The sequence below is a fragment of the Condylura cristata genome, unplaced genomic scaffold (assembly GCF_000260355.1).
Source record: "Condylura cristata isolate star-nosed mole 26May11 unplaced genomic scaffold, ConCri1.0 scaffold00006, whole genome shotgun sequence".
NCBI lineage: Eukaryota > Metazoa > Chordata > Mammalia > Eulipotyphla > Talpidae > Condylura > Condylura cristata.
Window position 1 is genome coordinate 59216738 of NW_004567107.1, and position 16392 is coordinate 59233129.

The 16392-nt window shown below is 40.2% G+C and overlaps 1 protein-coding gene across 2 annotated transcripts in view; it reads left to right on the forward strand.

Moving 5' to 3' along the window:
- Positions 1-16392, forward strand: part of TEK (TEK tyrosine kinase, endothelial) — a 92906-nt gene that overhangs the window by 59098 nt on the left and 17416 nt on the right. For both annotated transcript variants that reach the window (XM_004677703.2, XM_012721654.1), the window contains exons 8-12: positions 840-991; positions 3419-3563; positions 8300-8461; positions 10194-10328; positions 14406-14696. In XM_004677703.2, coding sequence (XP_004677760.1) covers positions 840-991; positions 3419-3563; positions 8300-8461; positions 10194-10328; positions 14406-14696 — 885 coding nt within the window. The remainder of the gene's footprint in view (positions 1-839; positions 992-3418; positions 3564-8299; positions 8462-10193; positions 10329-14405; positions 14697-16392) is intronic.

The window sequence follows — 16392 nt, forward strand, 5'->3', positions numbered from 1 at the left end:
CACCAGTGGGTCAGCTCCCTGGTCAGGGATTGAACTTGCGCTGAAGCAGCTGAGGCTAGCTGGCTAGCTTTGTAGTGCTGCATTGTAACCGATTGTGCCACCAGGAAGGGCCCCATTCTAAATATCCTAAGACCTTGAAGTTCAGAATAAAACATGCATGTTGGGATTACTCAATCTTACTGTGTGGATATTAAGCAAGGAATCCCTTGCTACCTTTGTTACACCAGAGACATTTTTCTTTCATACTAATGTAGCAACATTTTTTTTTCTTGACTGTTGAGTAGAAGTTCATTTGGGAAAATTACATTCCTTGTCACTTCGTAGATAGAAATGTGAGCATTCTTAATCACCTGCTACTTACAGACTTCCCCATAAATGAGACATCTCTCATGTATCAAAAACTGAGGATCTTATTGTTGTGCAGCAGTGCATTGAATTTGGCTCAAAAGAACAACTAGTTTATATACATATATCTGTGTTTATTTATAAAATCTCTTCAAAAGCAAGAGAAGGAATGAATGGTGATTTCAGGGGTGATGGGTCATAATAGTCTTTTCCATATTGAGTCTGGAAGCTGCAGGCCCACTGAGGCAGTACAGCACTGGTGAAGTGTGAACTCCAGATTCAGAAAGATCTGAGCTGCACCTTGGCTCTGAGCCTTGGTCTCCTTATCTATAAATTGGGGCAGTTATAGCTCATAAGCTTATAATATAAAGGTAAAACAGAATATTTACTAATTTCTTGCCTACTGCATGACTGGGTAAAGAACAGCTCCTTTTATTATTACCATTCCTGCCGTGTTCAAGATTAGAATACACAGTGCTCTTTTCTTCATTAAGGTATGCCGAGGATGACTCCAAAGATAGAAGATTTGCCAGATTATATAGAAGTAAACAGCGGTAAATTTAATCCTGTCTGCAAAGCGTCTGGCTGGCCACTGCCTGCTAATGAAGAAATGACCCTGGTGAAACCCGATGGAACAGTGCTCCATGTAAGAATTACTCACAAGCTGCCCTTATTACAGCAGCAAAGTTTTCACTTTAATCATCCTGCTGAGGACTGTGATCCACTTGGGACTTGCATCTTTCTAGGCTCTAAGAATATTTTTCTTTGACAAAATGCCATATTCCTGGGGAGGTAAAGACTTCATGCACCCTTTTTGGTCCCCCTGCAGCCTCCATGACCAGCCCATCATTGCCAGGTTGGAAATCTACCACAATGTCACTGAATGGCACTCATCCTGCAGAACACTCCAGTCCCGTGTGCTGAGAAGTACATGTCAGCCTGTGCAAAGCTCCCTCCTAACAATATCCGTACGAGATTCTTCTGCTAGCTCCCAGGTGTATGGGATGTGAAACTGGTCAACTGTTCTCAACCTCTTGAGAGCAGCAATTAGTGGGGCACAAAAGAGGAAAATTTAATACAGTCAATTTTAGTATATGTAGAACTGTTTCCACAGTTTAAATGGGATGAATTCCTGAGGTCTGTATTCATTCTTCAGGTACCCCCCATCTGCTCACCTTGAGTCATTGCTGGTGTTCAATGCCAGTGGGGGTGCTATCACAGCAGATCTTCTTTGCTAGAAAGAACTAAACTATTTTTACGTGTATTGGAGACCAGCTCCAACTATTGAGGTGTCTGGAGGCAAGACGGGCAGGACCCTAAGGTGTGAAGGCATCGGGTGAGGAGATTCCAAGAGGGGAGAGGGAGAGGGGAGAGGGGAGCAGACGAGAGGAAGACACAGGAGTCAGGATTGGGTGCAAGTCTTCCTGCTCATCTTTTTGCAGGTCTTTATTTATACTGTGTAGCAAGATTTAGTTACCTGATGCAATAATGCATCAGGTAAGTTAATAAGAAATCGGCATAAAAGTTTTAAAGGAAGAGGGGAACAATGCATTCTCTTCTGCTACTTTATGGCACACTATACTATACATCTTTGTGATAACTTTCATGTATATGGATGTTTAACTGTGACTTTAAAGGATCAGGGTCTGGGAAAGGATGAGCTGTTAGCAAAGGATTTAGGAGTCCTAGGGAAGGAATAAATTGTATTAGCAGAGTCGTCAGTGATAGCCTAAAGAGAAGCTAATAGCTAACTTAAGGTTAGCAGAGAGTAGCTAGTATTTGTTTTAGGAAGAGAGTAAATTAAGAGGAAGTCACATAGTTATGCATAAAGCAAAACCTGTGTTGATAATGTTAGGAAATTGTCCATGGGTCCTTATGCCCTGGGAGTTATCTAAGATTCGCTTTTTGTCAAAAGACCAAGGAAGCTTTCCAGGAGTCTTGATGCTCCGGGGTCTTATCTCTCCAGGAGCTTGCCTTTTGTCTTCAGTCAAAGGAATTTCCTGCCCAGGAGCAGCTCAGCTTGTACTTTGCCCAGGCCAGATAGCCAATTTAGAGCTAAGGCAAGCCAGTTACAAACTGATGTTGCTACAATATTTTTTTTATATTATGATTATACAAAAAAGGGGGGTCATAACATAAGTTAGCAGTGGAAATTCTGATTTTTCAGAGCTTTTCCCGAGCTACCTGGAATCTGTCAGACGATAGCTGTTACATAGCTTGTGTCAACAGTGTATTTCCCTTCTCTCTCCCAACAATTCCAAATGCAGTAGAGACAAGAGCCCCTCAAAAGTACTCTGTCAACAGTGATTCTCAGAAAGTAGATGTATTTTCTTGTTGAAAATATTTGAAATGGTTATTTTTCTCTCAAAGATAACTAAAATCTACTTGACCAGAAGACAGATCAGTTACCTCTTGGAGGCAGGATATGTAGAATGTGCCATTCTGATCACCTACAACCGCAAATGTTTTCGATTCCACTAAAACCATGCACTAGGTACTAGAAGTCAATGAACAGCTTCCAAAATCTTGTTAGCCTTTTCGTGATTTAGTGTAACTAATGGCTACTACACAGTGAGGACAACTGAACTGTTTTTGCAAAAGTGGAAACTGGCCAAGTGAAGTTAAGTAACTATGTTTGGCCAAAAATGGCAGAACTGGGTTGTGAACACACGTGCATGTCTTCAGAGCCCTGGTTTTTCCACAGCACCGTTTTTGACAGTTCCTCAAACACTGTGGGAAGACATTTTGTCCTCCCATTCAGCCATTAGATTGAAGAACAAATGTTACCAAATGCTATTTAAAAGGAATTTGACTCCTTGCTTGTAAGTGTTTACTCCACACTCCAAAACACACAAATACAACAGGATTTGTGAGGGCGTCAATCCAACATAAACTTTCAGGATTACTACAATAGCTTTGGAAATATGCCAATGATTATGCTAGCATTGCATTTAGCTTCTTAATCACTCCTAGAAAATGTCTCATTAAACAATGAGATGGGGTCAGTGTTAAGGACCTTTGTGTTTATGCCTCTAGAAGTTATTTTTTGTGTGTGTGCCTTTGCCCTTTGCAGCCGAAAGACTTCAACCACACAGGTCAACGCTCGGTGGCCATATTCACCATTCACCGGATCCTGCCCCCTGACTCAGGAATCTGGGTCTGCAGTGTGAACACAGTGGCTGGGATGGTGGAAAAGCCTTTCAACATTTCTGTAAAAGGTAAGCTCCATTTTCCAGAGAAAACCTGCTTATAGCTTTGATGGGCTATGATTTCATATTTCTGGGTATTGCTACAATACAGAAATACTATCTGATCACTGAAATACCTTTTGGATGTTTTTCAGGATGCTAAACTTAAAAACAATAATTCAATGCATGGAAATGGAAAGGAGAGATTAAGTGCACTACCTTTGAATTCACATTGTTCTGGTTTGATTATTGTCCCTAACAACTAGTAACATTCTATGTGGCACTGAGCAAATTAATTTAAATTCTCTGAGCCTTTATTTGTAAGTGAGCTCTATTTACTATGTTTCAAGATTATTGCAAACATTTATTAAATTATAGTACATTTGGAATTGTGTCTGGCATACCAGGGCTGTTAACATTTATGTTCCACAGGTAGTTTAGCCTCATCAATATTGTCACTAGCTATTCATTATCAGAGAGAATAATTTGGAGAAATTTTACTTTGAGTATTACTTAGCATGAAGCACAAGCTATGCTATATAATTGATATAAATGGTCTTTCACATACTCATGGTTGTGAATATTTTTCCTGCTCTAAAGTAGTGTTTCAAAATTTAAGTGGATATGGCATGAAAGAAAGTGGAAATAAATCCAAGTTAGCTTGGCTGATGAACATAAATATAACAAGGAATTTTAAATGTGAAAGGTACTTTAAAACACCAAACAACTCTCTGGCATATATTTCAAGAAGGGTAGTGAGCTAAGTGCTTCACACACATCATCTACTTTAATCTTTATATGAAGCATGTGTTATGGATATTGTTATCTTCTCCTCACCAGTCAGGACACAGGTTCAGCACAGCTGGTCAGCAAAATCTTAAGTTTTGAACTTGAGATCACGGAGTCCACACCCTGAACTGTCTCTTGCAGACTCCTGAGCTTTCTGACTCTCTTGTTACATGAGGTGGCAAGCTGTCCATAGTTGATTGTATTTTACCCACTTTGTTACTTAATTGGAAGTATTTTGGTGACCCCAGAGGTAATTTCTAGAAAAAAAAATTGATGTAAATGCTGCAAACATAACTTTTCAAAGGTTAGTAACAACAGTAGCATACTTTTCTACATTTGGCTTTTCTGCTTTGGGGATCCATGTAAATCCACCACAGAATCTTCAATATTGGAAAAATGGCTAGCTCTTTTCTATTCTGAAAACATTCACATGATCAAAATAACTTCTTACATTTTGCATGTTTGGGGTCGAAAGGAAATGATATGTAGCCAAGACAAAATTATCTTATGTCCCAGGTCAAGATATTGGTAGGTTTGATTTCTTCTGAGCCTTGTTCTCCTGCTTTCACATGTCCTTCCGACTGTCGGCAAGTCCTAATTTAATCTTCTTATAAGGGCACTAGTCATGTTGGACTAAGAACCATCCTCACTACCTCATTTTATCTTAAGCAACTCTTTCAATTCTGTTGCATTGTGAAGTGTACTGGAGTTAAAGACTTCAACATGTGAACTGGGACAGGATGGTCACAATTCATCCCAACCCTCATGCAACAACTTGAAAAAAGCAGCAACTTGAAAAAAGGAATTCATCCCTATAACAATATAAATAAATCAGGATAATATAAATAAATCAGGATAATATAAATAAATCAGGATAATAAACAAAAGAAAGCACATACTTTATGATTCCATTTATATAAATCTAAAGAATAGGTGAAACTAATTTCTAGTGACAGTAATTCCCTTTTGACTGGTAAAGTATACAAAGGGCACTGGAGATGTTCTCTCTTAATGTGGATTGTAGTTACATGGGTATGTACATAGGTGAACTAAATGTACTTAAGAATTTGTACTTTACAGTATGTATATCTGCAGACAAATAATTAAGATATAAAATTATAAATTGCTAAGAGGAAGCTTTATGGATCATTATTTTTATTTTTTTGCTTGTAACAAAATATATTTTTAATTTTTATAAGTTTATTTTTACTTCATTTTGTGTCTTTTCCATCAGTTTTAATCCCCGTGGACATCCCATCACCAAGTCACCTGTATGCCATCACCATAGTCCCATGCACTCGTCTCCCTCCCCCCATTTTTGATCTCATTCCCTACTCCACCCTGTAAAATATCTCTGGTATATAGTAGTTCATTATTATCTCCCCCCCACACCCCTGGTCCTTTTTACACCGGCTATGAGTGAAACCATCAGTATTTTTTTTTTTCTTTCTGGCTTATTTCACTAGGCATGTTCCCTTCCAGCTCCATCCATGTTACTACAAAAGGCATGAGTTTATCTTTTTTGATTGCTGAGTAATATTCCATTGTGTATATGTACCACATCTTTTTAATCCAGTCATCTACTTTTGGGCATTTGGGTTGATTCCATGTCTTTTCTATTTTAAATAAAGCAGCAGTAAACATATGGGGTACAGGTATCTTTTTTAATCATTGTTTTTGTGTAGATGTTTTATGTCTTTTGGGTAGATACCTAGGAGTGGGATTGTTGGTTCATATGGAAGCTCCATGTTTAGCAGTTTGAGAAACCTCCAAACTGTTTTCCATAGTGGTTGTACTAGTTTGCATTCACACCAGAAATGTAGGAGAGTTCCTTTTTCTCCACATCCTTGCCAACATTTGTGGTTGATAGTTGTTTGGAGATGTGCCATTCTCACTGGGGTGAGGTGGTATCTCATTGTGGTTTTAATTTGCATCTTCCTTATTATGAGTGATTTGAACATTTTTTCATATGCTTGTTGGCTGTCTGCATTTCCTCTTTGGAGAAGTATCTTTTTAGCTCTTCTGCCTATTTTCTGATGGGGTTGTTTATTTTTTTAAAAAATTTTAATAGTTTATTTTAACATCATTTTGTGTCTTTTCCCATCTCAGCTATAATTCCCATGAATCATTATTTTTAGAGGAGACTGGATTTAAAGACTATATTAAAAATGTATTTGATTGTACAAAGGAAGCATGGCTTAGTGAGTGAAGTAACTGACTTAGTGGATGAATTCACTCATAGCAGCACTCTCTTTTCAGAAACTGACCAAAGTAAAATGCGTATCCAGTTCACTTACCCCGTTTGAGCTTGGAATTGTCTCCAGTCAGGAATACTGCTTGATTGCCAGCTTTCTTACCTGTCCTTGAATGGCCACTCCTAAACCTTCATTCAGTCAGTAAGATTTACTGAAGCCCGTTTGGTTCAGACACTGCTTTAGGCACGGGGGATACTAGTGCAGGCTGTAGGAGAGATTAAGTGTGGGTAGTGAGGCTTCCCTGAGTAGGTAGTATTTAAGCAAAGATTTGAAGGTAATTTCTAAAGATGGTGAGTCAAAGCATGAGACAGAGAAAAAGTGGTTACTGAGCACTGTAATATCCATCCATCTGAAACATTCTACATTTGATAATACATACTCTGAGAGGGGGAAAAAGAAAACCACAACAGTTATACATTTCTAAGGACAGGAGCTATGGTAATCACTGGACATTCATGCAATGGACAAATATTTTTCAGCACCTGGCAAATAAACCATTACCCCAGTTGAACTTAGAAATAGTACAATGTTTTATAACCTTTTATCATTATTGTCCCATTAATGAACCCTTTGAGAAATTTTCCTCCAGAATCTCCCATCACCATGAAATGTCAGTATCACACATATATGCCTGTTTATGTCTAGGGGTTCTTTGGAAGGTCACAAACTCTTTAATTGCTAAGATTTTTTTCTTTTATCCCCAAAGAGCCAATCCTCACCCTTTCACAGTACTTTTCCTCCTACTGAGATCACGTGGTCTTTGAGATAGGGAGATTTTTTGGGAATTATCCAGGTGATTCACTCTAATCACAAGTGCTTAAAGGCAGGGAATCTTTCCTGGTTGTAGTCAGAAAATGGTAACATAACAGAACAAGTGTCAGAGAGGAAGGGGTCATAAGCCAAGGAATGCAGGTGGTTTCTAGCAAATGGAAAGAACAAGGAAACAGATTCTCACTTAGTGCCTTCAGAAAGGAACCACAGCCCTGCTCACACCTTGATCTAAGCCCAGAGAGACTGAGAGAGACTAAGGGGGTAGGGGAGAAGAGAGAATGAATATATAGTTTGGTGGGAAAACTGTTATCAAGTAATCATACTGCATCATAAACTATAATAAATTCTAAAAACACAGCAAAGAAAAACACAGCAAAGAAAAAGTGTTAAGTCCTGTGAAAATTTATGTTACACAAGCCTAGTAAAGTTTTCTGATGTAGTCTCTGTGCAGAAGTCGCATCAGCTGAGAATGAATGATGAGTAAGAATTAAGAACAGTGGGAATTAGAACATGTCTCACAGGAGAACATTCATAAAGATACCAAGACAAAGCTGTTTGGTGCATCTTTAGTTGGATGCAAGGGATGAGGTCAGTGGAACAGAGAATATTAGGTTGGGGGAAAGGAGTCTGGAGAGTAGTTGGGGCCTGATTGTGCAAGGCTTGGCAGTTCATAATATGAATCTTAGATTTTATTAGATTTATGAATAGAATAGGAATCCATTATAAGGTTAGAGCAGAGGAGTACTATTTTAAGAAAACATTCAACTATAGATAATGGTTTGGAGGGACATGAGCAAAGTAAGGAGATTTCAGAGTAGGTATTATATTGAATCTGAGCTGAGAGCTTTCTAGAAGGGCTTTGTTGGAAATGTAAAGGCTCCCACCCCTACCCACCTAAAAACAACGATAACCCAACACTAAAACTAATCTGATTGCCGTTATTTTATTTAGTTCTTCCAAAGCCCCTGAATGCCCCAAATGTGATCAACACCGGACATAACTTTGCTGTCATCAATATCAGCTCTGAGCCTTACTTTGGGGATGGACCAATCAAATCCAAGAAGCTTCTATATAAACCTGTTAAGTATCATGAGGCTTGGCGACATATTCAAGGTAAGGTTTTAATAGGAAAGGCTCCAGCTGAAGATGTACCACTAGGAAAGAAAATTCCCTTTTCCCTGTCATAACACTGTCCCAAGGTAGTAGTAGAAACTTCCATTGCAAAGTATTCAGGAGAGAGTGCGGCCCTCTGAGTTCCAGGGCTAATCTTCCGAAAGTGGTGGTGGGATATGGAACAAGCCTGCATCAAGAGTTACTGTTGAGGTCTGTATTTCCTGCCCCGGCTTCTCTGGATTGCCAATCTTGTTTTTAGTTACTTTGTTTTACATATTCATGGCGAAAAATACCTAAGTATAAATATGGTCATTGAAAAAACCAGGGTTGCTGGAAAGACAGAGAATGTGTTAGCTCCCAAGGATGACTGTTGCTGCTCTAATGATTTGTTTACCGTCACCCCCCCCTCCCCTTTTTTTAAACATTGGGTCTTGCTCTGTTCTGCAGGCTCCTAACCCACAGAGATTTTGAGAGGAATTTGGAGCCCAAAGCTTGGGTTGTAGAGATTGTCTGGGTGCACGGTGGAGCAGGGATAGGGCCACAAAGAGCTACATGCTCCTTTTCCCAGCTGAAAAACAAACACAACAAAATGTGATTAAGTATCAAAAGTCTATGAAAACAGTCTCATTCATTTAAAAACACAAATCGCATTTCTGATTTCTACATGGTATTATCAGTGGACCATTATTGTTTGAAATATGCCATCTTGTCCAGAGAACTGCCATGGTCAAGTCTGTAGGTGATACACATCCCTTCAGCGCTGAGCCTTGCAATGCCTGTGGCTTCCTGAAAAGGGTCCCCTACCAACCTCATGTTGATACTTGAGGAAGCTATTTAAAAAAAAGAAGAAATAGAAGGTTTGGGCTAATGAAACTAGCTGACCTGGGTACGCTGAGTAAGTCATGCTATTAGTACCAAGCTACTCACATTCTGTTGCAGATGCAACCAAAATTCAGAGTCTCAGAAATGTAAGACTGATTTGCTAGATATATGCATCAGCAGGAATGGGTAGGTCTTGCTAAAAAAAAAAAAACAGCTGCAGTTCTTTTTCCATAGGGTGGTAAAAGTCTATTATCTTTTTCTACAAGTAAACGCCCACAAAGTGGTCTCCTAAGAACACTTAATACAGTCCAGTTTTTTTCTCTACTGACCAGAAATGTATTCTACAGCAGGGAAAATGATATAAATGGAGAAGCAGAGGCTGCCTAAAACAAATTGCTAAGATATATTTTGAAAAATCATTTGTTTATGGAATCCATTTTCAGGTACTTCAGGACCCTTCTTTTGTGATATGACCATTCTTCTTGTCAATCTATGTAAACTCCCAAAAGAGCTGGTTTATCACGATGGCTTGATGTAGTTGAAGGCAGTGAAAATTATTTGATGCTCTATTTAAGGCCCTCCCCTATAAACCTCATTGATGTCTTACATCATGGAGGATTAGTGCAGTCTTAACTGCACTAAAATACAACAACAAAAGCTCTTCTACAGCAGAAATGTGTGACTCAGACACATACTAATGTCCACATCATGACCTATAAACTTCCTTTAATAAGCCTTATTTTCCTTACATTAGGAACAGCAAGGCCCTGAAGATGAATTGCTTCTCTGTTTCACTCAGACATTGTACTTTAAAAAACCAAACATTAGTTCCCATCACAATAACAACATTCCAGCTTAAAGAATGTCAAGGAATGCCAACTTAAGTTTCCTGGACTTTCTCTCTTCTCAGTGACAAATGAGATTGTTACCCTCAACTACTTGGAGCCTCGGACAGATTATGAGCTCTGCGTGCAGCTGGTGCGGCGTGGAGAGGGCGGGGAAGGGCATCCTGGACCCGTGAGACAGTTCACAACAGCTTCTGTCGGTCAGTGGAAGCAAACAGCATTAATTCATGAGCTGGGTGGGAGGGGGAGGAAGGGGAAAGAGGAAGGAAGACCAGGAAGGGTGGTGGTGGGTGAGTGGGTGGGTGGGGATGGAGGTGGAAGGAGTTTGCTTTTCAGTGGGTGGGAAAGTGACAGGAAGGCTAGCAGCTTGGAGCCAAACCATTCCTTTATTTGGGCTGCACTCCTGGGCTAGCTCCCTGGGGGAGGGTGTCTGCAGCCATCCATGGGGACAGAGGAGGAAGCAGATGAACCTTCAGGAAGGCAGGGACATCCCTGAGGAGCTGGGGTTTACTTAGTAGCAACTGCGTTAAGCCTTGGCTCTGGTGGTTCGCCACCAGCTTCCTGTTTCCATCCAAGAGCCTGGGCCAGGTTCTTGCAGCAGACCTGCTTCAGAAATTCTAGTTTGTTTATTTTAAAAAATAATTTCTAACTTATCAAAGTAATTCATGCACATAGTTAAAACATCAAATGGAATGAGAGGCTTTTATCTAAAGAACAGCGGTTCCATGGCGCCCCCTCCACCTCCCGTGTGGCTGCCTACAGCAGTGCCTGAAGCTGTTTCTCATAACTTATGTGTTTCTGAGTCAGTGGTTCGCAAATACTAGAGTCACCTGGAGAGCTTGTTAAGTCAGATTTCCTGGAGACCACTCTGAGTTTCCGATTCAGTAGGTCTGAAGTGAGGAGCAGGGTGAAGATTCAAGAATCTGCATCTCTAAAAATTGCCAAGTGATGCTTGCTGGTCCTGGGTGCACATATCTCATAACATATCAGCAGCGCTTCTTGATAGGTCAATGGGAATTCTGTTTCCTGGCCTTTTGAGGTGTTCATGTAGGAATCCTTGTGTGGTGAGATTTCTCAATGCTCACTCAGGCTGCAGCTTTTCACTATGCAGCTCTCTGTGGCACAACATGGGAGCAGCCCATTGTGAAGTTCTCTTTTCCTGTGTTCACGGTGTATAACTACTCTATTCTCTCTCCTGGCCCTACCTTTACAGTTACAAGGGTACATGTTTAATTCATATTGCATTGGAGGGTCAGAATGATCCTCTTACGCATTGTATTGACTGAAACATAGTGTCAGAATTATTAATTTGCTTTTGTGATATGTCTTATGCATCACCATATTAAATTTTCAGGCTTAATAATCTTTTGTTTCTCCTATTATCATTGTCATTATGTGGGCCGCCTATTTGTGGGGCCTCATCCATGCCCTTAAAATTCAGTTGTACTGCAGGCACACACAAAAGGGTCAATAATGGGTTTATTTACAAAAGGGGAAAAGGAAAGGAAACAACCTAGGGAAAGAGAGAGGGATAAAATGCAACTGGAATATCTTTCTTGCCTGGCTGACTTGGAGCTCTGATAGCAAACTAACTGAAAGTCCCGAGTCACTCGGTCCTGAGAGCCACTTCCCAAGCGAGAGAACCCTGTAGGAAATGGTGCCCTACAGGGTTTATCCCCCAAAGTCCCAGAATGCCTGTTTAGCTCCACCCTTGGGTTCTTGCAGTTCTCTCCCTGGTACTGCTGGGAGTTGTAGTTTCCAATCACTGGAGTAGGGGGTGGATCCACAAGACTCTGCAGAGTTCCTTTAGGACATCCTTCCCCTTAACAATTATTAACATGGGTGCCCAAAGACCCCATTTCCTTTTATCCTAACTGGTAACATTTCCAGTTCTTATAGTTCATTTACTGAAGGCCAGAGGCTATGGAATTATTTAGAGAGAAAAAGAATACCTTGCTCTCTAACAGAAATGCTCCCTCCATGCCACCCTACTAGTTTTTGCCTGACTAGCAGCATCTTGAAAGAACCAAACAGGACGCAAGAGCTACTTTGGCACTTGCAGGAGCATTGCACGAGTAAGACACAGCTGCTTAGGACCCAGAAGCTCGCGAATACAGAAACCAGTGCCAGAAGCTGTATGTAAGTTAGAGGATGAAGGCCTCACCCTGATGCTGATCACAGGGCTCGATATTTCATCAGGTGGCTGCTAAAAGGTAAATGGTAGTTAATCTTCTCTCAGCCCAGTGCTGATGAAGCAAAAGAGGAAGGTCACAGTCTGATTCAGGATGTAAAGTATTTATGGAACAGAACATAAAACACTTCACAGACCCACACTGCACTGTCTTCAGCCCTCAGAATATGTTCCAGCCAGGATGTATTCAGAGGTCTCCTGGAATATTTCAAAGTAGTTCTCAGGGGTGGTGGGAAGGGAATTCTTAAAGGTTCTTTCCCATCATTTGAAATTTGCTGATGCTCATTTTTTAATTCATTTCACCATCGCTATTTATAAGTGTGTTGCTAGAGTAGTGAAGGTCAGGAGGGGAGGGAAAAGAACACAGTCTGAGCATATGACAGAGAGAGGGCAGTAGGGAGGAGACAAGGGAAGGGACTTTCTCCTCTGTACCACGCACTTCCTGGAAGGCTCACAGGTGAGCCCCTGGCCATCACCTCTGTGCTGCTTTCTCACTGCAAGTCTGCTAGCCAGACTTGGAACTTACATGTTATCAATGAGTGAAAAGAGTTACTATCCCCTCAATTTGCAAAGTTTCTAGAGAAAGAACAAATAAGACCAAGCAAATGGGAGGACTGTTTGCTAGTTGAAGAGCAGCTGGCGAGCAAAAGGGCACTCTTCCTATGGGTGGTACAGACCTTTCATCAGTTTCTCAACTTCAAAGTCATCTGTCCCAGTGGAGCTTTTAGGTAACCTAAAAAGCATTTGTCCTAATGTCTCCTCTGCCATGAGGTTTTAACACCATGATTTGTGGTTGTGTGTGCATGTGTATTCATAAACTATTGTAGTATCTAAATGTTCTCATACTTTTGTCCCCTTAAAGCAGTAATATCACCTTGGGAATGCATGCATTAGTGGAGCCTTGCCCTGTGTTTGAAAAGACTTTGTCTAGAATTAAATGAATTTACTCTATTGACTGAAGACACAGATTCTTCCTCTGTCCATTATTGACACAAAAGATACCTTGAGAAGGGGGAGAAAAGGAGGGAAGAAGGTGGAGAGGGACGAGGTAGAAAAGAAATGAGGTAGGGACGTGGAAAGGAAGTCATGTTAATAGAGCCCCTAACACCTTCCAAGTAATTTCACATTCATTACCTCACTTTCTCCTCCTGAGACTGGGAGGTGAGCATTTTTGTGTCATGTTACATGTGAACTTGGCGAGCTTACAAAATTTTCAAAGTGGTGTGCTCCAGTCACTTTGATTTCAAAACCTGGATCATTTCCATTCAGTTACCTCTCCCGTAGTGTAGGTTCCTGTGGGTAAAACTGGGCAGAGTATGTGGCCACAGTCCATTCCTTATGTGATCAGAACAGGACTGAGCCTGGCCCTCCCCCCACAGCTGTTATGTCTGAAATTCTCCTTGCTACAGAGAAATAAACCTGAAATTGCTTCAGTTCAACCCAGCGGACTGCTCAAATCATAACAGAAACACTGAACAATAACCCACAATCCCACAACATGGGCAAATTCACTGTTTTCATTTTTATCAGTTTCCTTCCTCTCCTGTTAACTGTAGACATTACTTTTACCAGATGGCAATCAGTTTCTTCTCCTGTACTATAAATATTTTGATTGGGTCTCCATACTTTTTCCAGTTATCTGTTAATCCATAGGATGGCTCTATCAGAATTAGTAAAACATGCCCTATTTTGAGCAGGCAGGTTTCTTCCAGGCATTGCTGTAATGGGCACCTTCATGCACAGAGTTTTTCTTCTCCCCTGGGATTGTTTCTTCAGGATAAATCCCTGGTAGACCGATTATAAGGTCAAAGTATATGGTCATTTCTAGGTTTCTTGAAAAATATTCCCAAGTTGTTCTCTAAAAGGGTTGATTTTTTTGTATCACAATCACCCAAGCTACAAGCTAAAATTATTTAAAAGGTTATTTTGATAGGGAAAAAAAGTGTTAGCTGGCAGCTCACATGTGTATCTCTGATAGCTGTGCAGTTGTATAAAATAAACCAAGCTTATTCTTTAATGTGGCCTTTTGAAGATGTTGCTATCTTTATCATCTGTAAAAATGATTATCTTCTCCGGTTTCTCCTAGGTCTTCCTCCTCCAAGAGGTCTCAGTCTCTTACCAAAAAGTCAAACCACACTAAATTTGACCTGGCACCCGATACCTCCAAACTCTTCGAAAGAGGACTTTTATGTTGAAGTAGAGAGGAGGTCTGTGCAAATGAACAGTGACCAGCAGAATATTAAAGTACCAGGCAACTTGACTTCAGTGCTGCTTAACAATTTACACCCCCGGGAGCAGTATGTAGTCCGAGCCAGAGTCAACACCAACGCCCAGGGGGAATGGAGTGAAGATGTCACAGCTTGGACCCTGAGCGACAGTAAGTTTAAGTAAGGCGGGATGCCCTAGCCTTGCCTAAATTACCTTTTCGCCTCTGCCATATGGACTTAGCTGCCATCACTTCAAGACTGTTATTTAAGAAATGATAAAAGGCATCTGGTTGTGAGTAGGAGCTGATTCATGCCAGATACAACACAGCAAATTGTTTTAATAACCTGCAAGATAGAAGAAAGTTCCATGTCTGAGATTTGTAACAATCTAGACCCCTTTCCTAGAATTATTTAATAAGTAAATAAATAACATGAACCAGACTTACAAAGTAAATTAATAATGTGAATCTGTTTGTCTCAAGCTTGTTTACTCAGGTTTTTTTGGGCTTGTGCATTATCAGTAGTGTTGGGTATCTGTACCCTCAGATGGCGATTAATTACAAATGGGGCTTTCCTAATCTTAAAAGCCAAGTAATTTTGCTTGGAGATAAATCTTCCTAACAGACAATACTTAGAGTTACCATATAGCTAGTTATAATACATACAATAAAATCACCTTCCTTTCAAAATATTCGGAAGTTCAGACTTTCTCTACTTCAGTTTAATCATTTAAAACTGCTAGAAATTTCTCCAATTTCTTCATAGTGCTGACAGCAATTTTAATCACAGAGCAGGTTTCAGGTTGACTCCCTTGTTCTGGAGCCTTTAGGGGCACTAGATGTTTCTTGGTCATACCAGGTACCACTTTCGTCAGGATCATGGTGTCTGAGCCTGCAAAATCTGAGAGCTGCTTTTGCAGCTGGCTTCCATTTTCTCAGTCAGGGGTGTAGAAGCTGGCTTAGTGTTTGGTATTCTTTTCTTACTGATTTGGAAAAGCTGTGTAATTTGGATATGATTGTTGTTACATACATTGCAAATGCATTCCTCCACTTTTATTTTGTTAATGGTTGTTTTCTTTTTTACCCTCTGGACAGTTTACATTTCAGTGTAATCAGGCCTGTGTGGTTTGCAGTTCCTGTGTTTTGGAATTATACCCTACAACCAATATATGCTCTCTATTTTTTCCAGTAGTTATGCTATTTTGTTTTGAGTATTAGGCCTTCAAGACATAGGGATGTTATTTTGGGATCTGCTATACAGGTTTGATTCTTTTTAACTTTTATTATTCATCTACAGCAAAATAACAGTCCAATGCCATCTAGTGATTCGTTATACTTTCTATGGCACACACCAAGTTCTCATATTGGTTTTACATAATTTCTGGACACTCTGTTCTCTTCCACTAATCTGTCTGTTCCCACACCAGTTCTAATCTGTTAAAATTGTTATAAATTTGTTAACTGTTTTAATAACTTCAGGGTAAATATCTATTTCTAGTTTTCAAAGTCTTAGATGGTCACTCACTCTTCTGTTTGGATTTTATCCTCAGCATTATATACCTGCAAAATCACATGAGCATCATACTTACAGAATTAAATGAATGAACAGCAGCTAGTAGTCGCTGAAGAGTACTCTTGTCTTTGATGGTGGTATGAAATTTATTGGGGGTGGAGGTGATGCTAGAGGCGATGGTAGAGACGCTGCGGCCGGCAGGGCAGGGTCAGGAGTAGGCGAAGGAGAATGTGGATGAGAAATTTCAGTAATCATTGATATGCTTGTTGATATACTATATTGTCTTTGGCTGATCTTGATATAGTTGCTCTGAAGTAGAATTAATGGTCCTAGTTAGAAATTTTATGTTGATGT